This window comes from Triplophysa rosa, linkage group LG10, assembly GCF_024868665.1.
Source record: "Triplophysa rosa linkage group LG10, Trosa_1v2, whole genome shotgun sequence".
NCBI lineage: Eukaryota > Metazoa > Chordata > Actinopteri > Cypriniformes > Nemacheilidae > Triplophysa > Triplophysa rosa.
The window spans coordinates 26,801,677-26,827,225 of NC_079899.1; the positions used below are offsets into that span (position 1 = coordinate 26,801,677).

General features: G+C 40.4%; 2 protein-coding genes across 2 annotated transcripts; one reads left to right on the top strand and one right to left on the bottom strand.

Annotated features, from left to right (window-relative positions):
• Positions 1–1,250: 1,250 nt before the first annotated feature.
• ppp1r14d (protein phosphatase 1 regulatory inhibitor subunit 14D) lies at positions 1,251–8,301 on the bottom strand. The gene is made up of 4 exons (XM_057344896.1): positions 8,099–8,301; positions 3,461–3,541; positions 3,263–3,295; positions 1,251–1,699 (listed from the first exon to the last, which is right to left on the bottom strand). Exons 1-4 carry the CDS (start codon positions 8,270–8,272, stop codon positions 1,631–1,633), a joined length of 357 nt encoding a protein of 118 aa, XP_057200879.1. The 5' UTR covers positions 8,273–8,301; the 3' UTR covers positions 1,251–1,630.
• Positions 8,302–13,701: 5,400 nt separating this feature from the next.
• Positions 13,702–24,856, top strand: spint1a (serine peptidase inhibitor, Kunitz type 1 a). The gene is made up of 11 exons (XM_057344880.1): positions 13,702–13,863; positions 14,396–14,867; positions 16,251–16,408; positions 16,620–16,764; positions 18,326–18,496; positions 18,734–18,781; positions 18,869–19,000; positions 19,365–19,415; positions 19,520–19,690; positions 21,872–21,931; positions 24,027–24,856. The coding sequence occupies exons 2-11, from the start codon at positions 14,462–14,464 to the stop codon at positions 24,215–24,217; spliced, it is 1,533 nt and encodes a 510-aa protein (XP_057200863.1). The 5' UTR covers positions 13,702–13,863; positions 14,396–14,461; the 3' UTR covers positions 24,218–24,856.
• Positions 24,857–25,549: the final 693 nt, after the last annotated feature.

A 25,549-nucleotide genomic window follows, 5' to 3' on the forward strand; every position in this document is an offset into this window, starting at 1 on the left:
CAGAATAACCCGTTGATAGACGAACGGCTTCGTTTTAGACAAAATGGACAAACTACTCCATCAAATTTGAAATCGACTGTGTGGCAACATTTTGAATTTTGTGAAGACAACGAAAACGGTGTCGTTGATAAAAGCCATACTGTGTGCAAAGTCTGTGGTGCCAAATTCAAATATTTTGGGAACACGACTAATATGAAGAAACATATTACGCGGTTCCACTCAGAGCTGGAGAAACAGCATTCTGTTCCAATCACGCACACTCCCGGTTACAGTCAAAGGACCCTCGAGCAAGTAGCAAAGCTTCCACCGAATTCTGAAAAGGCGAAGCGAATTACCCGGTCAGTGGCGGGTTTTATCGCCAAAGATTTGCGCCCTTACTCCATTGTGGACAACCAAGGATTTCGCACGATGTTTACAGGTACTTGAGCCACGATACAGTTTGCCCTCACGTCGTTATTTCAGTGAGAAAAGCCTATAACTCTAATTTTGGTTAAAATCTAAAGTGTAATGTATTTGCACAGCAGGATAATTAATTACAGAAAATGTATGTTAAGAATCATTTTGGGAATCGAATCTTTACTCCCAGAATCGGATCGTTAAGTGCCTTAAGATTCCCACCCCTACTTTTTGGTCATTTCTTCATCCTCATGTCATTGTAAACCTGTATAAATTTCTTTCTTCTGCAGAACACAAAAGAAGATATTTTGAAGAATGTTGATAATCAAACAACACTGAACTCCATTGACTTCCGTTGTAATGTGAACATTTCTCATAATATATTCTTTTGTGTTCTGCAGAAGAAGGACTCGCACACAGATGTACAACCACACCCTTTAAGAAATTATTTATTTAGTCCCTTTTTGTCAAAGCAATCTATTGGGGAATATATCAGCCAGTCCACATGAAACTCAAACATCATTCCTCTGGTCATTCAAGCAGCAAGGTTTTGACCCACAAAAGGGTGGGCCTGTTCTTATCCGGTAGGAAAACATGACTAACTCACGTCTGTTTAACCTGATCTTGTGCTTCACACCTTCAGTAACATGATGACAGTCAAGTGAAGCGGTTAATCACTAAACCAGAAGACATAAGTTAACCATCAACGACTGCATGTCGTTTCCTTTCCCTCCTACATTCAGCGTTGTGTTTGTTTTCTGCTGCATGGTTTGTTTAGATTGTAACCTATATTAGGATGACTTATTGTCACAAATGGTGTTTTCTGTGCAGGCACAGAGCAAACCAAAACCTGAAGACGACCAAAAGAAAGAACCTCTCGATTTGTTTTCAGTCTCTGAAAATGTCTGAATCATGAATTTCGAAAAGTACTTGTTTATTGTTACAACACTTGTCAAAACAAAAACATATAAATAGGCAACCAAATGTACATATCACAAAAAAGTCATTAAATCATTGGAGTAGCAGGCGATACGTTTGATGTGACCCTGTGTCTGCTGGGAGATTGATTAAAACTGTACACTCTATGTACGCTGTCATCACGTGTGCGGTGAGACCCCCACAGACTTAACACACAGGGACATTCAGGGGCGGAGCCAGGGTGGGTGGAGTCTAAGGGAGAGGGCTGAGCAGACTAGTTCACATTATCTTCAAAATTCCAGACTTTGACCGAATCCTATTTCTTCAGAGATCCAGACATCTTGCGCAGTCCCTTCATCCGATAAAGCAGTCCATTGATAAAGTCCTGTGCTCAGAATAGAAAGAGATCTCCATCAGATGGTTAGAAACGTGCTAAACTGACTTTAATACAGAAAAACCACAGTGGCGACATTTGAGATATATTACAAGACAAAATCGATGTGACGATATATACAGTTCATAACTATGTGATATAATGTCAATAAATGTAGGCAATACACATTTGCTTAGTATTTCAACAGAAGTGTTTGAAAAAGAAAGAGGTCACACGGTGACTTCTGAAAGGGCCATTTATTGTATTTTTATTATTATCTACTTGAACCGTCATTTTAACTATGTTTTGCTCAATACATGCCGTTGTGTTTAATATACTTTTTCACTTTTGTTGTAAGGCAACTTTATAGATGAATAGATTAAAGCAATAAGCCGTGTGAAGCAGTGGTTTACAGTCGTGCCTAAACCCATCAGCTGTTATAAAGTGCACTGTAACCCACTGCTTCACACGGCTTATTGCTTTTATAAAAAGCTTATTACATATGCGTAACAAGGTTTCATAAAATAAAGTCAATAAAGTGATATTTAGGCTATGTAATGCGGTCAGCCGTTATAAATCGGGGTATTTTATAACGGCTTAGAACTCGGATCAGCCAATCAGAATCAAGGACCAGAACTGACTGTTTTATAAACAGTATTTTACAATATAAGGCCCGGTTTCACAGACACGGCTTAGCTTAAGCCAGGACTATGCCTTAGATATTTATGTCGCTTTTATAAAAATGCCTTAGAAGAATACATTACTGGTGTGCATCTCGAGACAAAACAATGGCACTGATACATTAAGGCCCGGTTTCATAGACAAGGTTTAGCCTAAGTCAGGACTATGCCTTAGTTAATTTAGGCTGTTTAAGTCGCTTTTATTAAAATGCCTTCCCTGATAGCACACATACATCTGGTTTACGTCTATTTGACGTCTGCATTTACATCTGCAAGACATCTACAATACATCGTTTGCTCATCTGCAATACGTCTCGGAGATGTCTGCTGTCAGACGTCATATAGACATCTAGAAGATGTCTGTAAGATGTTTATGATTTAGAATGGAGGTACAACAGCTCTTTCGAAGATGTTTAGCAGATATTTTTAAGCAGCAGATCTCCAGATCTTTAGCAGACGTATTACAGACGTTCAGACGTCTCCGAGACGTATTGCAGATGAGCAAACTATGTATTTAAGATGTCTTGCAGATATAAATGCAGACGTCAAATAGACGTAAACCAGATGGATTGTGCTATCTGGGTTAGAAACAACATTACCGATGTGCATCTTGAGACAAAACAATGGCACTGACATATTTTAAGATATTTCTGGGCAAGTTATATTCAGGTAAGACAGCTCAAAATTCCTTTTAGTCTGGGACTAGCCTTAAGCCTTGTCTGTGAAACAGGGCCTTAAAGTGTTTCTATTTTTGTACACTGCAGATAATCGCCACCATAGTTATCATTACACGGGCCTAAAATATAAATAAGGAAGTGGATAAGAAATAAGACTTTGTATCTACAGATAATGTGTAATGTTTATGATGTCAGGAGATCGTAAACATGAGCTTTACCTCCTTTGGCTTTCCACATTCTTGCAAAAGCTCCTGTTAAAAGAGTATCATCTGTTAACACCTGCTCATCTCTCTTGGTCAAGATAAACTATTTTTATTCTTATTCGGGTTTCAGAAGCGATGACTTCTGCATGCAGTGACAGAATCGAGTCTAAATCTTTCTCCTTAGTTTCTGAAGAAAGCAGAAGATGAACGTACATGCAGTCTTGATCTCTGCTCCTCATCTGTGAGCTCTAGAAGTTCATCGATGTCGATCTCCAGCTCAGGAATGTCGTCCTCCTGACATCCAGAAGAAAGAAAAATGTCTCGTTATTGAAGATCTCAATATCAACTCTAACCTCTGCAATCTACATTCGTCCTCTTTATGTGCTCTTCGTTTATTTATATTTGTATTTCTTCAACAATAAGCAATTTTAGGAGCAACATCTGAGACTAAGTTGATATCTCAATGAAACACTGAGCAAGAAATCATTTTCCTCTGTGCAGGTGATGGATGTTCTCATTATAATCCACTGAGGTACCTTACTATACATATACATATGTCAATAGTTACAGTTCCTTTAACCGCATAAACAAATCGATGACTTAATTATGAACATCATTGATGCACTGCTAATGTCATCAAACCACTTGTCCAATTAAAAGTGAGCGTGCTGGAACTTGATTGAAAAATGTCTTGCATGATATAGCGTCTGATTGTCCTTTAGAAAGAACTGCGAGGTTTCAAGTCAAAGGGTGTGAGGCATTAGATCTCTGCTGGATGCTTTTAAAAGCATCACATATGAGGCGGATGAGAGAGATTACAATCCCCCCGAGTGACGGCAGGTTTAAAAGCACACGGTATTGACTTGAAACTCACAGCACACATGAATATTAGAGGAACTCAGAGATGCTGTGGTGATGCCATTAACACTGCTGAAGGTTCCTCGCGTGTCGTGTATCGCCGGCATTTTACAATATTAGGTTAAAAAACGTTCTAAGAAGGTTTGATTAACATTGCCATTAGGTTAAGAAAGCGTTGCACTCCCAGTCAGAGTACATGAATCCTGATTTCTTTTGCTTTGAGATGGTAACATCATGAGAGCTAATCTGGCTCCGTGTGTTATGTGTGAATGAGATTATATGAGACGTCTGATCCACTAATCAGATTTTCTGAATCTGAGCCATTCAAATCTCACAGTGTGGAAACGTTCTCCAGTATAAAGCCCTGCTGTTGAAGCTCTTTTACCTCCAGAGACAGAAAACAGGAACACTGCAATGCGAAAACACAAATTAAGGCCACTTCCCACAAACATTTACCACACTAATCCTATTTTATTTCACATTATTACACGGCTCGTTGGAATGCTTGATTCTGATTGGCCAGTCGCGACATTTGCAGGTTCGTTATTCCCAGATAACAACCGCTCAAAACGAAATGTCTGAAGATCTCACAGATACATATAACTCCGTAAAGCCACCCTCAGCAATCACATAGCAACACCTTAGCAACCACACACCATGGCAACACATTTCTAACAAGCATCCTGAACTGCCTAGCAACCAGATGCCCTGGTAACAGCATTGTGGCAGCCCTCACATGTACTATAGCTCTGATTTCATCAAGATGTCGTTATAACACAAAAATAAAGTTGGAAAGCGTGTGATTTGATGTTGGGCTCCAGGATCAGCGAGTTCAGATGTTCATGAATAATTCATGTGTTGATGGAGTGGGCGGGGCTTTTAAACGTCACAGATCCACAGTGAAACACTTCCGCCTGGACATTCAAAATGAATCACCTGAGTGAACGTGGACAAGCGCACAGCCACTCCAAACTACAGTGACTGCACTTCCACGTGCGGCCTGAATCATAAAGAAGATGAATCCCAAAAAACTGCTCCTGTTAAAAGCAAGACAGTGTTTCTCAAATGATATTGTGCAATATGTTCATAATAAAATATAATGCAACACATTTGTAATATAACACTGTAATATAAGTATATTATCTCAAAGAACAATGAACTCAAGAATAAAACACAGACACAGATGAATGTGGATGAAAAGAGATGCTGCAATGAACCCTTAAATGACTTTGTTTTAAAGAAGTAGCGTGAAGCTCTTCGACTGGTTTTAATAAAACAGCACAGAGTGCAAAAAAAGAACATTTGAAATTTTTTGCTCAGAAATAGATCTGAATCACTGAAGATTTGCTCTTTAAATAGACTGCTTGTATAAACCGTGTATTTAGGACACGACAATCTTCATTTCAAATCCCGATCTTTTTAAAACCCTCTAAGAGAAAGATATGAGAGAAAATTGTTTCCGTGAACATAAATCGCTTGAGTTATCTCCTCTGTGTCATATCAAACACACTTATGATATGACTTTCTCTCTCTCACACACACGCACATGTTGTGTTTCCATGTTTTATAAACATAATGACTTATACCCTAAACTGTGCATTCTATCCCCTAAACCTTGCCCCCGCCAAAAAAAGTAATGTCATTGTAGGGTCATAACCTGAGTAGGGACCTAAAATGATCTCTGGCAACACAAGCACATTTTGCTTTTAAATGTAATCAAACAGGCAACGGCTGGCAAGTACACACAGAATTCTGGTGATTTGTTTGGCCGCTGGGTGAGATTGGCATCACATCACCTGCCCGTGCCAGCGGTACGCCGGGTTATAATCAGCACATGTGGGAGGAGAATGAGAGGGAATGTGGGAAATAAACAGCTGATTTCTCCAGAAATGTCATCACCTTCTCTCTCTCTCTCTGATGGCAGGAGGAGATAAATATCACTGTCACATCATGTGTAATCACACACACTCAGCTCATGCCTCCTGAACCAACCAGAATCCTGTTGTCATGGTTACTCAGGATGCAGCAGAGAGCCTGCATACAGCCTTGTTGTGATGTCCCGAGATGTCCTGACAGAAGAAACCGTCATTGTGTAGAAAACATGACGTCAGTGTAGAGATGCAGATCACAGTCTGCAAATCTTAAAGGAACATTCCCGTACAACACACTTATGTGACACGCTGTCAATCAACACATAATAACTATGACGTGTTCTTAAAATGTGACTTTTTATATATGAATAGAATGTGCTGTGCAAAGACAACAAAGGTTTTATTTTTCATTCAAAAACTGAAATTATATGAAAAGGGCTGTCAAAGTTAACGCGTTAATGCATGCGTTTAATTTTTTTCAGAGTAACGCGTTAAAATATTTAACGCAATTAATGCAGCATCTGTTTATTTTGTCATCCTTTGTCTAGCGGTACATTATATAATCACTCTCTTATTCCTGTTTAGGCCTTTAAACCATTTAAGCGCGATTTGAAACAGTTGCTTTGACGATAGACGGCTTCTAGCTGTGGGACGCGGCAAAACGCAACGCGACAGCGGTCCAGTCTGGTGTGTACAGTCACATTTACATCTGGTCATTCAGCAGACGCTTTTATCCAAAGCGACTTACAGAGAGTTCAGAGAGCAATAAGCGACATGTCACAGACGGCTAACGTTAAAGGCTGCATGCGTTTACATGCACTCCGGTTATGCTTAATAAGCTGACAACGAGTATAAGGTCATGTAAACGCGTAAAACGGTTTTGTTTTATCGGGAGAAGCTCATAAATGGCGTAAAACCCGCTCGGCAGAGGTCGTTTTTTGCCCATTCCTCTGATTTCGCGCTGCATGTTAGAATTTAGCATTAAAGACTGTTACGTTTCCTACCTGTTACACGAGAGCTCTCAATTATACTGTACTACAATGTTGAACGCCTATTATTAATGTTAAAATAAAGAAAAAATAGTTGGAGTATACTATTATCAGAATGTTGTCTTTCATTCATAAAATGATGCGGTTAAAGAAATCTGTTGTTTCTACATTAATTTGGAGATTAAATGTGAAATTATTAGAATGTAAAAGTTTATTTAAAAACATTAATGTTACGTGCGAATAATCATGATTAATCAGAGAATAAATGTGTTATTAATCAGATCCTTTTTTTAATCGATTGACAGCACTAGAAAAAATACATGCAAAAGTTCAAATGCATCAATGTGACGCTTAATATAAATTCTACTGTTTACAAACATACGGAGGCTCTGAGCGCACATTCAGAGAGGATCATAATGTGACAGATGCCGCTCAGAGAGCTTATCTCTTATCTTGTGTTGCAGACGGAATATTCTTTAAACAGAAGCGGTTTGTGTAAGAGTCAGTAAACCTCTCAACCTTCACAGGGACCTCAACACCTATTACATGGCTGAAACTGAATACAGTCAGCTTTTAAAGGGCTATAGGAAAAACAACAACGACAATACTAAAAATTGTAATGTTTAATAATTATATTGAGCTATAAACAAAGATCATGTGTGAGTCTCAAGTCCAGGACTCCAACCTCATTATCATTCTCATCATTTATTTGTTCTATAAGAAAGATCTCTATAATATCTCAAAAACATCTCAGACATGTGACAGATGTGTCTGTCATGAGAGTTTGAGAAGAGACGTCAACAATGTGTCAAACTGAGCTCAGATTCGTCTCGTCTGCAATCAGAAGTCAATATGATTGAAAATCTCGATATCAACTCAAACATTTCTCATCATGTCCAGATGATTTCACCTCTACAATCTACATTCATTTACACCTCCAGACTCTTCACGTGTTCACACAATTACACGCTCATTTCATTCTCCTTTTATTTCTCTTGTGCAGTTTTAGGAGAAACATGAGACCCAACTGAGAACTCCATCAAATCATCAAAAGAGCACCATCTGAGCATCAATATCATCAAGTTCTACACGTGTGTGTGTGTACAGACATGATGATGTCAGATGTGTCTCACCTCACAGTCGTACAGCAGGTGCAGCTGGCCGTCTATCCATTCCTCGATGTCCAGTCTCCTCTGGAGATCTTTGCGGTTGTATTTGACCGTTAGTTTGCCCAGTTTCCGTTGGGCAGGTTCCACCTCTTTGGTCTGAAACATCACTCTGGACTGAGTGCCCGGTTCCGACGCCATGCCTGGCACAAGCTCGCACAGCCGTCTGTCTGTGTGTCTCGTTCAGGAAGATGAACACTGAAGTCCTTCAGTCAGCGTCACTGTTGATGTTTGTCCTTCTCTGGTGTCCCGGTTTTCTCTCTTTATGCTGCTGTGTGTTTCTGACTCATCCTTGTGTTCTTCCTTCAGTCCAACTGAGTCTTCAGCTGCCGTCTTGTGTCTGCGCTCTACTAACTCTCTCTCTCTCTCTCTTTCTCTCTGCACTCCCTCCCTGCTTTCTTCAGAGAGCTGTAACGAAAGACTCGTGTTACTGCTCTTTGTGCATGTGTGTGTGTGTGTGGGGGGGGAAGGGTAAACCCTACGGTATGGGGACAAATGTCCCCACAAAGATGGCAATATTCAAAACCCTTGTCCTTGAGGGGACATTTTTTTGTCCTCATGAGGAAACGAGCTTATAAATCATACAGAATGAACTTTTGTGAAAATGTAAAAGAGCAGACAGTTGTGTGTGATTGTTAGGGGTAGGGAATATGATATACAGTTTGTACAGTATAAAAACCATTGTGTCTATGGAATGTCCCCATAAAACATGGAAACCCATCATGTGTGTGCGTGTGTGTGTGTGTTTTCTGGATGAACATAGTTCAACTCAATACTGATAACACACTCTGACATCACCAGGACAAAACCCATTCTCTTAAAAGCAGATGTGGGTATTTATATAGTTACAGTATTAGGGGTCAAGCCCTGTAGGCTTATGGCCACTACTGCTTCTGTTGGTATTCTTCTTCCTCTTCTTCCCCAATGGGAGTTCCTAGTACCTAGGAAAATTATGAAACTTGGCACACTCGTAGTGGTTGTCCTCAATAGTCACGTGACCAATTATGGGGGCCTTAGCACTCACTCTATAGCACCACCAGCAATTCAAAAATGCACTATTCAAACGGCTGTAACTTTTAAACCCATTGATCTGCAGAAATTCTACTTGGCACATGTCATCCACTCCTCATGCTTATCGCATTCCATGCGTTACATTAAGACTCCGCCCATTACAGTAGCAGCCATCTTGAAAAGTACAGTATTGCGTTTTTTGCTACCAGTCCTAGAAATTGTAATCGATTGTTATGAAAATTGGCTCAGATGATCTGTGGACCGAGCCACACAGAAGTGATGTGGCAGAATTTTGATTTTCGCCTTTGTTTAAACGACGTCGCAAACTTTTTGAAGTTGATCTAAAAGAGGATCGGAGGCCGTAACTGTGCCATTCTTCGATCTATCGCTACGAAACTCGGTACGCTTTATCGACACCTCGGTCCTGGGGTTCTTGCCAAAATGGGGAACAGCGCCACCTAGGGATCGCAAGATTAGAAAAATAGCTATTAGGTAGGTGTCTACGGATTCCTCGTGTCAAGCCGGATCGTACGATTATGATTCTATCACGATTGGCCTGTCCGCCATTTTGAAATGTGTCATTAATTGTGATATCTTTTGAACTGTATGATATATCTGCACCAGATTTGGTACGTGTCATTGAGTTTTTGTCCCGGACGTACCCGTGAAGTTTCAAGACAGCGCCACCTAGCGTTCTTGAGATTGCTTATAACTCTTGAACGTTATTTGAAATTCTTTTTCGTCATTATTTCTCCTGGTCTGTGCCAATTCCATTGATGCCTCGTTTGTCATTTTCTAACATTCGGTTCATAACTTATTGTAAAGCATGTGAAAAAAGTTTTTTTTTACGCTGCTCATTTGACAAATGTGTCCTATTTTTTCCAAATTCCGCACGTATGATCTTTGGACCGAACTGCACAGAATTGGCTGAATTTTTTTGTTGTTGTAGGGCAATTTTTTGAAAAATACCTCTTCAAAGTTGACTGTGCCTGTGACATTGTAACTTTCTCATATTAAACTGTTATGACTGGATGTAAATATTTTGACAAGTAAGTCAACTGAGTGGCACAACCAGATAAACCTCATGCTTTGGTTGCAATAGGTCACGGGTTCGAAGCCCAAGAGGGACTTGTGTTGCTTGTACATATAAAGTGTACGTTGTGATTACGTTCTCAGCTGTTCTTTGAACATATCCGTTTTTCAAGTGCATATTTTTCTTGTGGCTGTGCGCTGTCATAGCTGCAACTTTATTTATTGTTACATATCGCTACTTACACCTCTATCAGCTTTGCTCAGCAGCGCTGTTGTGGGATGTCGGCTCAGTGTCCCTAGGGTGGAGGCTTGTGGGTCAGCGGTTCGAATCCGGCTGTGGGAGAGTTTTCTGCTTGCGTGTAAATTCACCTATTCTTCTCGACCTGTCCCTTTTTATCACTGCTTTTGATGTATGTGACAGCAGTGCTTCATGCCTCAACTCTTTCAAATGAGGCACAATGTTGTGATGTCTCGGAAAACTTGATTTTGTGTGAATGTTGACCGTTCCAAGCATAGACCATAGTAAAGATTCCAAGATGGCAGACGTGTCGAGGTGTTTCGAGAGGTCAACTGTGTCATCTCCATATGAGCCAATCTCTAAAGATCTCAAACTTGACTAAAAATGCTGGAACATCTTTTGTGTGTGTATATACAGTATATATATATATATATACTGTATATATATATGTGTGTACATGAGGTTTTGCAAGCACAGGAGACTGTGTAGCTCACTTTGGTCCATCATCTGAGGTAATGGTGCTTTCATTATCCTGTGCCAGAAGGAAATTGAAAGTAATGGACGCGACTTGTTTCCATTAAATGATAATCAGCAAAGAGCTCCACGTGTCAGAATCCTCCTCACTCACTGTGATTTATTTCACATGATGTCAGTTATGTTACGTTTGTTGAGATGATGCTTTCACCATTATGGCCATCATTATCCTGAGCGGTCTGCAGAAATAAACACTTCACACAGTCAGTAAAAATGCTCATTTCCAGGATCGTCTTCATACAGTGTTGACGTGAATCAATTCAAATCAGATCAATACACAGCATCTCTCTATATGTCATGAGACACGAGGAAGAACTCAGAATTGCAGGTGTAACGGAGGCCAGCTAGTGAAGAGCTGTGCAGTGTGTAAACCTCACTCCCCGACCAACAGAGACGCTCTAGCGACAGACGCTAGGGACTGCGGTCTTTAGCCTCCTCGTTAGAGCGCCGTCTCCCATCCGGACCGACGCCGGTTCAAGGCCCGCGCAGAGCGGTGCAAGTGGGACCGGTTACACAGGCAGCAGTAGTGAAGGGGTTAACACAAGGATTTATTTAACAAAACACAAAACAGAAACCCACGAGGGGGTAGAACACTAATAACAGGGAAACAATAAGACAGGGAAACAGGAACGTAACGAACTAACTAACACAGGAATAAAACAACACTTGACAAAACTCACACTAGACTAGACTCGGAATTCACAGGCAGGAACAAGACGCAACGTCACATGAAGCACGAAGGCATACCGCTACCAAGCACAATGAATGCACCGGTAAGCACCATGGATACACAACGAACGAGCACGAGACAATAGACACGAGGGCTTTTTAAAGGGGAGCAAATCAAGAAGGGACAGGTGCGGGGCATGAACTAATAAACAATGAATGACGAGGGATACAAGAGGGCGGGGACAAAGACGGGACCTGGAGAGAGAGCATGTGGAAGGCCAGGTGGGCCAAAATGCTTCTCTCCACATTAAATGGAATCCTGCCGTGATTCTGCCACAAGATCAAGAAAGACATGACAAGATGAGGCAGAATCACGACACTATATAAAGATCAAAGTTAGTGTGACTTGAAAGATACCTTAAGTGTTAAAGGAGGATCTTATCTTATCTAGCGAGATCACGTGTAAGCTTTCTCTTGATCTTTCTCAGCTATGACATCAGGTGATGCAGAAATGCTCCTAACATGCACTCGAAGCCAACTGTGTCTTTGGCAGATGCCATTATCAGCTGTGTGACTGTCTAAATGGACGCGCCGTCATCAATAAAGCACGAGCAGACGTAACAATCAGGCCAAACGGTCTGTAGTGGTTTTGACAGAACAAAACTTGATATGTGGGAAATACATTTCTTGTGCCTGCAGTGCGTCCAGTCGTCAGAACGGTGGGGTGAATCCCCACGTCAAACTGCACACACAGAAGACAAGCATCGGCTGTTCTGAAGATCCGATGTCGATCAAACACAATGACCGCCTCATTTCTCATTTGTTTTGCCAGGGCATATCAGTCAAGTGCAGCTCTGTTGGTTTGCCTGCCGATGTGCCGTCTGTTACGAACTCTAAATTATTCAACAACACGGCAGCTCGCCTTTCACAGCCAACAAATTCATTCACTCCGGCCAAGAGTGCGAAACAGGCCCGGCTTATGATGCTATAGAGGGGGAGGGGCCATGGGCGGTTGCCAGGGTGTTGATGTGTGGTTGCTATGTTGATAAATGGATCACCCTGAATACATAAACAGACAGAAATAGATCAAGTGTGTGTGTGCGTGCGTGCGTGCGTGCGTGCGTGTGTGTGTGTCTTTGCTTGACCAGTTTTGAGAGTGTTTTAAAGTCTATAGCACTGAATGAACGTTGTTGTCAGTGTTTTATGTTTGTGTGTGACTGCTGCCACCCTGTGGCGCTCGTCAAGACTGACATGATTGTGATGTGTTTAAATAAAATACATTTTATATTCATCTGTAAAATATTCATCTCCTAGCCATTATTCCATTCTATTATAATTATGACTACACCAATTTTTTTTAACTACAGTAATCAATCATCCAAAACACACAAATTGACTTTTAATAAAAAAAATGGAAAGTGCTTCTTGTAAAATGTTTTGAAGAAATTCGCTTCGAAATAAATTCGCTGCAGAATTTTAAATAGCTGGAGTCAAAAAAAGTTGTTATTTGTTGTTTTGTTTTGCTTTGTTTTGGTAATAAGTTGAGGAAATGAAACTGAACATGTCAATACGGCAAGATGCAAGAGCCTCTTCTGGTAATGTGTGGTAAATGATGCGCTTTCACAACATGCAATGGAAATGTTTCACTCACACGCCCCTGATTCAAGTGAAATTGATCAAGACACGTTATTACGTCAAACACAGCGAGCTCAATAACTCCGTTATGTATTTTAAATGAGTATGTTATGTTAATCTTACAATTAAGACGACCAACACAACCTCAAGACGTCACGCGCCAGTCTGCGGTCAGTCCTGCACGAGACATGTGTGTTCTCTTGTCTGATAGCTGACAGTGAGCAGACGGAAGAAAGTCAGTACTGCATTCAGATACCTCGATCTTAAAAGGGAATTACTTGTAAGAGTAAAATAAATTACGGCAATAAAAACATAACTACAACAAATAAGTAAAAGACCGGGAACCCGTCCGAATACAGTCTCGGATATAATTGAGCTGAAAGAGCAAGAATGCACGAATGTCCGGAGGCGTGACTTGCGTCGCGGCGACTGTCTGGGGGCGTGGCTTGCGCGGTGACGAATTTCACTTCCTGCTCGCTCAGGTATCGGGACACACCTGCGGATTCTTTTAATAAACAGCGAACGACACCATTCACCCAAACTTTCATTAAACCCTTTAAACTTTAATCCAACGAGTAATTACAACGGGGAGCTTTATATTTCTGATTAACAGGTAAGAAAAGTCACGGTTTATATGTTACTGTCGAAAAGACAAAAATATACGCTGCGTTTTTTCCTTCGTCGGCCTGTAATGTTTATTCTTCGTTGAGGAAGATTCGTCGTCAAGATGTATTCAACGTTACTGTTGTCTAACGTTTTAACCCCTATAAGATGTTCATTATGTATTTATAATATATAATCAATCATGTGTTGAAAATATCTATTTTGACTCGTGATGTCTTTATAAACTGATTCATAGGTCTACAAATGAAGAGTTTGGTTCCAAAATGAGATAACTCCGTTTTTAAAAGTTTTCAAAAATTATGTTTTTTATTTTGCATTCCAGTTAATCCAAACTGCAGTTGGTTTGTTTTGATCCATAATAACTAACTTACAAAAATACAGCTAACTAACACAATCAAAACAGGAAACATGATTTTAGAATTTTTTCATTATCTCATTTTGGGACCAAACTCTTTATATATGAACATATGTATTCTACAAAGTATTTTTGAGTGTTCATATAGTTGTATTTTCTCTTTCAGGTCGTGGCTCTCTCTCTCTAAGTTAGTATATAAAGAGATTTTCTAGCAGGTTTTGTTCTTTGGAGAATGACTTTGCTTGGGCTCAGGTTCTTCTGGACCGCACTGGTCCTGGTCCTGTCTCTCCATGTAAATCCATCCGAAGCTCAGGGTGAGGAAGTGTGTCTGGATAAATTCAGCCTGGGAAAAGAGGATTTTGTGTTACAGACGAATGAATCTGTGATGGAAGGAGCCACATTTCTGGGTTCTCCGCCGGTGTCCCGGCCTGAGGCCTGTGTGATGGCCTGCTGTAGAGATCCAGACTGTAATCTGGCCCTCATGGAGGAGGCACAAGAGCCCAAAACCATCAAGGCATGCTTCATCTTCAACTGTCTGTACAAACAGAAGAGAGTCTGTCGCTTCGTGAGGAAGACGGGATTCAGAAACTATGTGTCCACCTCTGTTTTTGAAGACTACCTCGAACAGAAGGTTTCAAGTAAGAGTATTTCAGTGTCAATCATCTAATAATGGAAATAAAATCATATGTTTGAGATCTGGTTGTAATAGTTTATAGAAATATGTGCTGTAGGTGTATTTTTCTGTATGTCGTGAGTTGATGGCTGTGTTTTGACGTCTGTTTTTTAAGATTACCTTGAGCAACAGGTGCCAGGTAAGGAAAATGATCTTAAAACATGTTCTAGATATGTGTTTTTACACTTAAGTTATAAATGAGTACGGAGGCTTTGAAACTATGTGACTCACGTGAATGAAATATGAATGCGTGTCAAGACCTGCTGAAATCTTCAATAGTGTGTCATTGTTTCACATTTTAGCCGGTCATGTAGTCAGAGAAACACTTTAAAGACCCAATGAAACTGCCGTTTATCTTGTGGAGATGTGTTTTTGTTTTTTAATGTTTTTTGTTGAAACAGGATCAATACTTTGGATACTGATGTTATACAGACAATCAATACTCGCATAACATTTTGAATGTGTTTTTTTAAATAAAGGTGCTAGAAAGGCTTCTTTGTAATGATCGTACAGAAGAACCATTTTTGATTCCCCACAGAGCTTTCAACTTAAAATAATCACATCTTTCTTCCTTTTTATAGTCTTTTTACAAAGAAACTTTTGTGCAACTTAAATGTTAACGTTGAACCATACAGCCCAACAAAGAAGGATTCTTTATTTTTCGAGTGTGGTGGACAATGTAATATTTATTTATTTATTGAAACATATTTGGTTTAACTTTGAAGTCTTAAAGACAATGTCTGTCCACGGAAACCACAGACACTTTCCATGCCATAGAAATATTGCTGTTGATATCGTGGTCTGTATTTGATATTAGATTGGACAGAAAAGGCATGTCAATGTGAAATGTGTGTTTGCTAACTGTAGTCCACACACAGCGCTGGCCAAACATGACGTCCGGAGGGCATCTCTGTAAACAATATAAAGCCCCCTCACGTTAGATGAAACCATGGAAACGAGCAGGCATGTGGCACAGAATTGAGAAAACACAACACGGTTTAGGTATTTATCTGACAGAAAACAGAGAATCTGGGTTTCATTTTGAAATCCCAAACTGTAGATGACTTGATCCACGTCTTGGTTTTAATGGGGTCTTTAAAGTGGGGGACTCTATAAAGTCATGCATGAATGTAGACACTTCGGTATAATGCTGCCGTCAACATGTAGAAGCAGAAATCCTGTCGTCTGTGGTTTTCGTTTCTTCTGCGTGAAATGATTTGTCAGTAGATCTCTTCAGCTCATCTTATCAACTGATCTTCAGAAAGCAAGAGGCGTCTTGTGCTCTCTACTTTGCTTTATCACTTCATCGCTGTTGGCGGTTATCACGGCAGTGGTTATGTTGTTCCAGATGAAGAGGATAAACCTCCCGTGGCAATCACCGGACAGGACCGAGTCGTTCAACCCCACGATGATGTGACTCTCAATGGCGTGGAGAGCAGAGATGATAAGAAGATCGTGAAGTACGATTGGACCATGATGTCTGGAGACCCTTCAGTTGTCATGTCGGTGTGTGATGTTTGGGTGATTCCTGGGTTAATGAATTCTAGCCACATAGTGTCTTCACTTCCACACAGTGTAGTTTAGTTTGTGGCTGTTTCGTCTTCAGATGAGCTTGTTATGAATGGCTTGACTAAACTAAAAAGTTCATATTTATTGTGAAGGCACAGCAGATGTCCAGCACACAATGTTGTATGGCTTTTCTTCTTTCTCTTCTCAGAAATCCCCAAACTTTGTGGACGCGGTGACCATCTCAAATCTTTCTCCTGGCATGTTTAAGTTCCAGCTGACCGTGACGGATGACGCCGGGCAGACGGACTCGGCTGAGGTTTCTGTGTTAGTACTGACCCCAGAGCAGTCACTCCGTGAGTACGCCTGTGTTTTTCTCACGACGGCTCTTTTATTTCAGCATCGTTTCATACCTCGTACTTTCAGCTCAGGCATTCGGTATGACGAAACATAAGCCGGAAAATAACATGGAAGCATAAACCAAACAAAATACGGAAAGTTCCTGTGGACTTTGTGTAATTCATTCATTTATGACACATCAGTTTATACATCTCTAAAGTCACCAGACGGGTCGTGAGAGTTCTGGGTCATTGTAATGAAAGCGTACACTCTTTGTTCATGTGAGCAATTCTCACCTTTTACCTGAAAATACATCGGTTAACATGATCCATTTCACTTAGAGGAATTTCTTTATGTCTGTGACAACCAATTTGAGACATTAAAAGAATGGGTGATAGTAAATGAAGGGCAGTCGGTGAAATGTTATCAGATGGGTGTTTTCTAAACGATGATTCATTTAATCTGATTGTTGTTTCTCGGATGTGTTAACAGGCTTTCAAAGTCTTAAAATGACTTGTAGGAAAACAAAGATGAAGCATTAACTAGTATTTGTCTGTCTGTGTCTTATGTTAACCGTTTCTTTTAATGCCTGCAATGTTTCTGTTTCCACAATTCAATACGTCTTTTCTCTTTATTTTAAAAGTAGCATGACGTCATAGTTTAATCTTTGCGGCCGGTGTGTGAAGTCAAGTGTGATATAAGCAGCAGCGGGTCTTCAGTAGTTCGTGCCCGAGGCAGATTTGTGTCCTGATAGTTTCAGTAGAAACAGGAAGTGGCTGTAAGTTTGTCTTCCGAGTGTTTCTGAAACTGGTGTGTCTGGTTTTCAGTTTTTACTGAGAATTGGTGTCACTGAGACTTCGTGAAGAGCTCTTCGCATGTGACTGGCCAAAGTCTGAATATGCAAAAACAATAACCTGGGAGCTCCGAATTCAAATTAATAAACAAATGAACCATTTTCAAACTAAACATTTATCATGTTTACATTAACTTCATTCACGCTACGGATGAATTGAGTTTGTTTTGCTCTTTAGTTTGTCACCAGCTGTCTTAGAATGTTGAAAGAGAAGGAATAAGATTCATTAATAAATCATGACATGACATCTTTAGACATGCATTGTTTGCGCCTCTCTGTGTGTCATGTGTCAGAGTTCTGGCTAAATCATTTCCCCTGGTAATTCACTCAGTCCAGTTAACTTCAGCGTTTTCATTCTGTGTAATACATGTGCTAGTTTTAGTGTTTGAATACAAACAACATTGAATATTGTCTGGTTGCATAATAGTGCTGACTGACATGTGACCTGTCTGAACGTGCTTTAACTTTGATATCGGTTTAGGAAACAAAACGACACAATCACATAAATGATAATAAAGCAGAAATCTGAGAAAAGTCCATATCTGAACCTTTGCTTGAAAACATGGACTCGTATTGATCGACATCATGTTTAAGGAATCAAGCGGTAATGTTCCTTTGAACATCAAATATATTTCATTCTAAATGCACGTGTTCACCCACACGTGTTGTTCCCGCAGCCTACAGAGCATGTGCGAAACATTAATGCAGCGTTTTCTTGTGGTCAGATCACTGTTTGGTGCCCAAGAAGGAAGGACCGTGCCGAGGCTCTTTCATACGCTGGCACTACAACGCCGCTTCTGAGAAGTGCGAGCAGTTTAAATATGGAGGCTGCAGACCGAATCACAATAACTACCTGACGCTGGAGGAGTGTAACAACGCTTGTGACAAAGTTTCAGGTATATTAGGAGCTTTTACAAACGTTATTATGCAAAATACAAATAGTTGGCATCCAAGGAGACGTGCAAATAGTATTTCAGTAAAATAATGGTGATGTTGAACGGTCAAAATGTGTGGAGGAAAAGAGAAGAGAAGCTAAGCGCTCATTCAGTGGTTTTCAGATCGAGGGAATGAAGTGGAGTTACCTATGAACATTCTCTGTTTGTTTCACACCAAATGTCTTTTTACGTTGGCAGTTAACGCCCCGTCACCATCTGGTAGATTAGGTCCGATCCACAATGACAGTAAGTGCTGATGTGATGATTTCTTCAAGAATACGTTTGCTTGTTGAAATTGCATGAAGAAGTCACGTGTGTGTGGTGTCATCGCAGAGGAACAGTGTGACGTGGCCTGTGGTCCGGCGCACTTTAGCTGTTCTAATAACTGCTGCATCAGCGAAGATCTTGAATGTGACGGAGAAGCGCAGTGCAGCGATCAATCAGACGAGACTCAATGCCTCAACTGTGAGAAGAAACACTCATCACAACCTCACACTTTTAAAATCACTTCACAATGGAGAGGAACATTTCACACAACCTGTCAAACACAATGGTTTCATTTAGAAGAATGAAGTTGCTTGTTTCTACACACTAAAAGTAAATGACGGTGATATGACAGACAGTTTACTGTTATTGTACAATAGCTCTGTGTGGAAAACAGACCTAATTTAACTCGTGCAGTCTGGTCATATAAACGATGTTTATATTTGAAGACACACACACACACACACACACACACATATATATATGTATAATGCTGTTGTGACAGAAGACAGTCACACATGTTTGAGGTGTGATACTGAAATGTTTTTCTTCTCACCCTCTGCAGTAAACAGTAAATTCATTAGATTACTGGATATTCCTGTGGATAAATCTAAAGGTGATTATATTTGGTTTTATATGCGCTGAGTGTTTGTAATGTGTGGGTTATCATCCCTGTTGTCTTTTCTGATCATTTAATGAGCTATTTTCTTACTCCTGAAGCTCACTGCGTTGACGCTCCAGTAACGGGAGTCTGTCGGGCCAGTTTCACCTACTGGTACTACAATCCATACGAACGGCGCTGTCATCGCTTTAATTATGGTGGTTGTGATGGAAATGGCAATCGCTTTGAAACAGAGGAACAGTGCATGTCGTCGTGCAGCTCAGTGACGGGTGAGTTTTACTGTGTGTGTGTGTGTGTGTGTGTGTGTGTGTGTGTGTGTGTGTGTGTGTGTGTGTGCGCGTGTCTGTGCGTGTCTGTGTGTGTGTGTGTGTGTGTGCGTGTGTGTGTGTGTGTGCGTGTGCGTGTGTGTGTGTGTGTGTGTGTGTGTGCGTGGTGGTGCGTGCGTGTGTGCGTGTGTGCGTGTGCGTGTGTGTGCGTGTGTGCGTGTGTGTGTGTGTGTGTGTGCGTGTGTGTGTGTGCGTGTGCGTGTGTGTGTGTGTGTGCGTGTGTGTGTGCGTGTGTGTGTGTGTGTGTGTGTGTGTGTGTGTGTGTGTGGGTGTGTGTGTGTGTGTGTGTGTGTTGTGGTGTGTGTGTGTGTTGTGTGTGTGTGTGTGTGTGTGTGTGTGTGTGTGTGTGTGTGTGTGTGTGTGTGTGTGTGTGTGTGTGTGTGTGTGTGTGTGTGTGTGTGTGTGTGTGTGTGTGTGTGTGTGTGTGTGTGTGTGTGTGGTGTGTGTGTGTGTGTGTGTGTGTGCGTCGTGTGTTGTGTGTGTGTGTGTGTGTGTGTGTGTGTGTGTGTGTGTGTGTGTGTGTGTGTGTGTGTGTGTGTGTGTGTGTGTGTGTGTGTGTGTGTGTGTGTGTGTGTGTGTGTGTGTGTGTGTGTGTGTGTGTGTGTGTGTGTGTGTGTGGCTGCTGTGTGCTGTGTGTGTTGTGTGGTGTGCTGTGTTGTGTGTGTGGAGTGTTTGTGTGTGTGGGTGTGTTGTGTGTGTGTGTGCGTGTGTGTGTGTGTTGCGTGCGTGGTGTTGTGTGTGTGTGTGTGTGTGTGTGTGTGTGTCATGTTTGTATATCCCGGTGGGGACCTAAACCTGAATACACACCAACACATGGGGACTCGTGTCACTGTGGGGACCAAAATTGAGGTCCTCATGGGCACAAAAGCTAATAAATTGTACAGAACAATATTTTTTACAAATCTAAAAATGCAAAAAGTGTTCTATGATCTTTAGGTTTAGGGATAGGGTTAGGGATAGGGGATAGAATATACAGTTTGTATATAAAAACATTACGCCTATGGACTGTCCCCACGGGGATAGTCAACCAAAGCGTGTGTGTGTGTGTGTGTGTGTGTGTGTGTGTGTGCGTGCGTGTGTGTGTGTGTGTGTGTGCGTGCGTGTGTGCGTGCGTGTGTGTGTGTGTGTGTGCGTGTGTGTGTGCGTGTGTGTGTGCGTGTGTGNCGTGTGTGCGTGCGTGTGTGTGTGTGTGTGTGCGTGTGTGTGTGCGTGTGTGTGTGCGTGTGTGTGCGTGTGTGTGTGCGTGTGTGTGTGCGTGTGTGTGTGTGTGTGTGCTTGTCCTCAAGGATTTTAGAAGTTTGATCCACCTACATTGTGACATCGGCCAGCGGCATGGAGATTATTAAACAAACTAAAAGATGTTTACCTGAAAATCTAACTATGCAGAAAAGGTTTGTCTGAGGGTTTGGTGTAGTTAGAATCCATGTTCCAACTTCCAATGGTCAAATATTTTTGTATATTGTAAAATGTTTGGTCACATGAATTAGATTATTAAAGGAGTCATATGACACGGCTAAAAGGAATATTATAGTTTGTTTTAGATGTGATGTAATGTGTAAACAGGATTTAAGGTTGATAAACGCTGTATTTTCCACACACCGTGCATGTTTGTATCTCCTCTTTGCTCCGCCTCTCTGAAACGAGCAGATGTTTAACAAAGCTCATCGAGGTGTGCTGTGATTGGCCAGTTCACCAGTGTGTAGTGATTGGTGGAATACTGCAAGCGTGTGAGGGAAATGTGACGCCTCTGACCATATTTGGAACATCAGGTTCCTCTTCAATTGTACTGACAGGTACGCCCACCTTACTTGCGTCTACATTTGGGTGGTCTCAGTCAAATCAGACCACCAGCTGATGTAGATTTGTGGGGGTGTGGCTACACGAGGTGTTTCAGGCAGGTCTGGGTGAGCATTCGCTTTTACATAGAATGACTCTTTTGTTCCCACACTTTCATTTCTGCAATCATACACGTCTAATACATGCATGAGCGACTTATAACACACCAAAGACACAGAAGAACACGTGTTCGCGTCATATGACCCCTTTAAAACATCAGGCTGTAAATTTGAGTTCCTCTTTTCTGTATTTTCTGTAAAAATCTTTGTCATCTTTGTGTAATCGCAGAATCTGATGTTTTTGAGAGAAAGGCAGCGTTTGAGAGACTGGAAAACAAAGATGATACAGGTAACACAAAACAACATCTTAAAGATCAAATGAGCTCTTCACAAGGGTAAAACTAATTCAAACAAATAATTTCATGTCAACAGAACAAGTGTTTTCAAATAACAGTACACTGAAATGGATTTCATTTTACAAACTAAACACCAAACTGAATAAAAAACTACTTATTGTTTTCAAACATTTCCCACATCACAGAGGCCAGACATTTTTTCTTTTCTGTAATTGGTTGGACATTATTTATTTTATTTTTTGATAAAATAATAGCCAATAACAACAGATAGGCCGGGGGCGTAGCTACATGGTGGCCATGGGTGACCACGGCTACCCCTAAATGATGGAAGGCCACCTATCTGGCCACCTCTGTTGTGCGAAGCAGTTTTGAGATGCGTGTCGGAGTTTACAGAGTACTGCGCAGATAATTTAGCGTATGCACTGAAAGTAACGCAAGAACATTACTCTTGCGGTAATATGATGTCATACGCTGATGCACTGATGCTATAGCTGAACAGCTGCTAACCTCTTCGCTTCGTGACAGTGTACTGTACTGTCTGTGTGTACCATGGAAGTTCATCGCAAGCAGAAGGATCAGGCTAGGGTTGCACCAGCCATTCGTAAGTTCTTTCTTAAACATGAACGTAAAGTCCACACTAGGGGCTTAGTAACTACTACTAGCTAGTTTGTAACTAAATCTGTAATCTGTATGTTATTCGGTTGCACCATTTGGTCTTGACGCAGAACTAGCTAGTTCGTAAGCTCTCCGTAAAGTAATGTGTAGTTGCATAATATGACGTTTACCTTCAACAGTCCAATAGCAGCCTTTAAATTCGTGAGAAAAAGTTGTTGAAATGTTGTGAATTTCAAAACATTCTTGATTTAAACTTCTTTTACCTCACATAATAACGGTAAAAACGGTATATAGAATACTACCTTTCATGAATAACATATTTAAAAGTAGATTAATAAACAAATGCTGTTTATTGGTGTAAAACAATACAGCCTACTTAATGCAATAATAAATGACATGCAATATGGGTGATTTCATTTTACTGCCAACCGCCAATTAAATAAAAAGAAGATTATTTCATTTTGACGTGCACAACACAGGCAGATATACACACACGGAGGCGCGCTAGGAAGTGAAATGTCATCACATAATGTTCTCTATTTTAAAAGGAAAGTGATTGTAAAAGTCAGCATTATCATGTGTGTAAATCATTGAAGAATGTCGAGTGAAACAAGAGGTTATTCCGTTAGTTCAGAGAGTGTGCTATTTTATTCCTACAGTTATTCCTGATAGGAGGCTTCCGTAAATATTTAGTTTATACGTAACATTACGCTTCAACTAAGTTGAATGGTACAACTCAAAAATATTTTGTAGTGTAAGTTGTAACTTAGTGACCGTTTAAGTCAAAACTACAGTAGGCTAAGTTGTAACTTACGCACAGCCGGTCCCAGGTCAGTAAAATCTGTAAAATTGTTTAACTGGATTACATTCATTAGTTATATTTCCGCGAAAGTTTAAGTTGGGGTACTGCAATGTTTATTTTCTATAAAAAAATGCTAACTTACTGCAAATGATAGCTAGCAAATTATTTTAAAATAATGTTAGCACATGAAAGCATTGCAAATCAATTGTTTACTTTACGTTCTTTGTATATGTTTTTGACCAGCAAACTATGTGTAATGAAGAATTGGTGTAAATTACAGTCGAAGTTAAAGAATTTCTGTCTGTAAGGATTTTTTGGTCAACCTAATAAAATCACTGGGTCTTACCTGGCCACCTCTAAAAGAAAGTTCTGGCTACGCCCCTGATTAGGGCACAGGGAGATGATCTGGAGTGGGAACTTTACCTTCAGTGTCCATGTCCAGGCCTAAATGCACTTTTAAACTAGATTGTGGTGATGATGAGGATTAAGTCCTCCATGATGCACACGCAGCGCACCCACTTTTCACCTCCAATATCAACGTTCATATCTTGAAATGTGTCACATTCAAGGAGAAAAATCTGTTTTTGAATGGCATATCATGTTTACTTTATACTGTAGTTGCACAGATGTAAATGTGTTGACGTAACGTCTGTCTTCTTGTCTGTACCCAGTTATCATTGCCATTGCGGTCTTACTGGGCATCGGCATAGCGATCCTGCTGATTGTTATTGCCTGTTGCCTACTGAAGGGCAAGAAGAAGCGTCGCAACAAGCATCAGCAGGTCGCTGTTAACGGCGGACACGTTCGCATGTATGAGGATTCTGAGAAACTGGTGTACAACAGCACCACTAAACCCATCTGAATTCAGCTCAGCGTCTGCTGCTGTATGATGTGAAACTCCATGTGTAAATGCTATCATTTTGTTTGGATTAAGTTGTTTTTAGTAGACGGGCTGGTCACTGTGCAGCAAGGTAGTTTCATTTTGTTTCTTCTTGAAAACAACTTTTATAACCAGCTTTTCAGAATACTATGAACTCTTTCTTTGCTTTAGTTTGTATATTAGCCTGTTGGATTGTGCTCAGGGGTAGGCTAGATGTTTTGCAATGGCGAGTATTTTTTATCGTAGTTATCAAAATCAAAACCGTGACCATGAAAATAACTCAAACTGTTTGTTTTGGGTAACATGCGTTTGAAGGATGAACTATTTGACAGTTTTTGTCTTTTGTAGATGAACAGAATGTGTTTTAGATATAATGCTGCCTGTCAACGTTAAAGCTTACAGATATGTTAACAGCATTAGACAATTTCTACTTTCTATTTTGATGATTTTAAACTATATTCTGTTTTATTGTGTTTTTGTAAACTGGCGTAATGAATGCATCAGTAATGCTTATCGGAAATCATCCGCAATGCAAATTTGTACATAGTTTTTATTTTTGTTTCTGAAACGTGCCTGATTTCTCGAGACTACTGATGTCTTAATAAACAAAAGTGTACAGCAGTGTGCTAATGCTTTAATCTCAGGTACATGCTTTATGAAATTGTACTGTATTATAACCCACAGAGGGCGCTATTGACTCAATAAGAATTTAAATCTTTATTGAAGTTACCATCTATTCAGAATCAGAATCAGAAGAGCTTTATTGCCAAGTGTGCTTGCACACACAAGGAATTTTCTTTGGTGTTGGAAGCTTCTAGTACAGACATTCAACACAATGACAATACAATATAATACGATTTACAGTCTAAAAGATTCTAAATTGTGCATATATAAATAAAATATATATTCAGACTTTTGTCTACACCAACGTCCTCCATACAACATTTACTTTACTTTTACACATTTACATATAACTTATATAACCATAAAACTGTGCAGAAACCGGTCAAATAATCACATGACTAAGATATAACAACAACAACAAACCACTGATCGGTCCATCACACCAGCGCTGAAAAAAGGAACGGGTTAGAAGAACAAGGCAATACTTTACTAAATTAACAATGTAATCCGAACTAAACACCCGAATTATGGAATATAACAATGATGACCAAAGTAATTAAGTAACAACACCGACAAACCTTCGTTAAAGTAAAAAAGTGAAAAGAAACTGTGATGGGTGGAGCTAGCGCAGTCGTTTCCAGCTAATCAACGACAACTTCCGGGCCACAGTTCCCGCCCACTAGATAAATT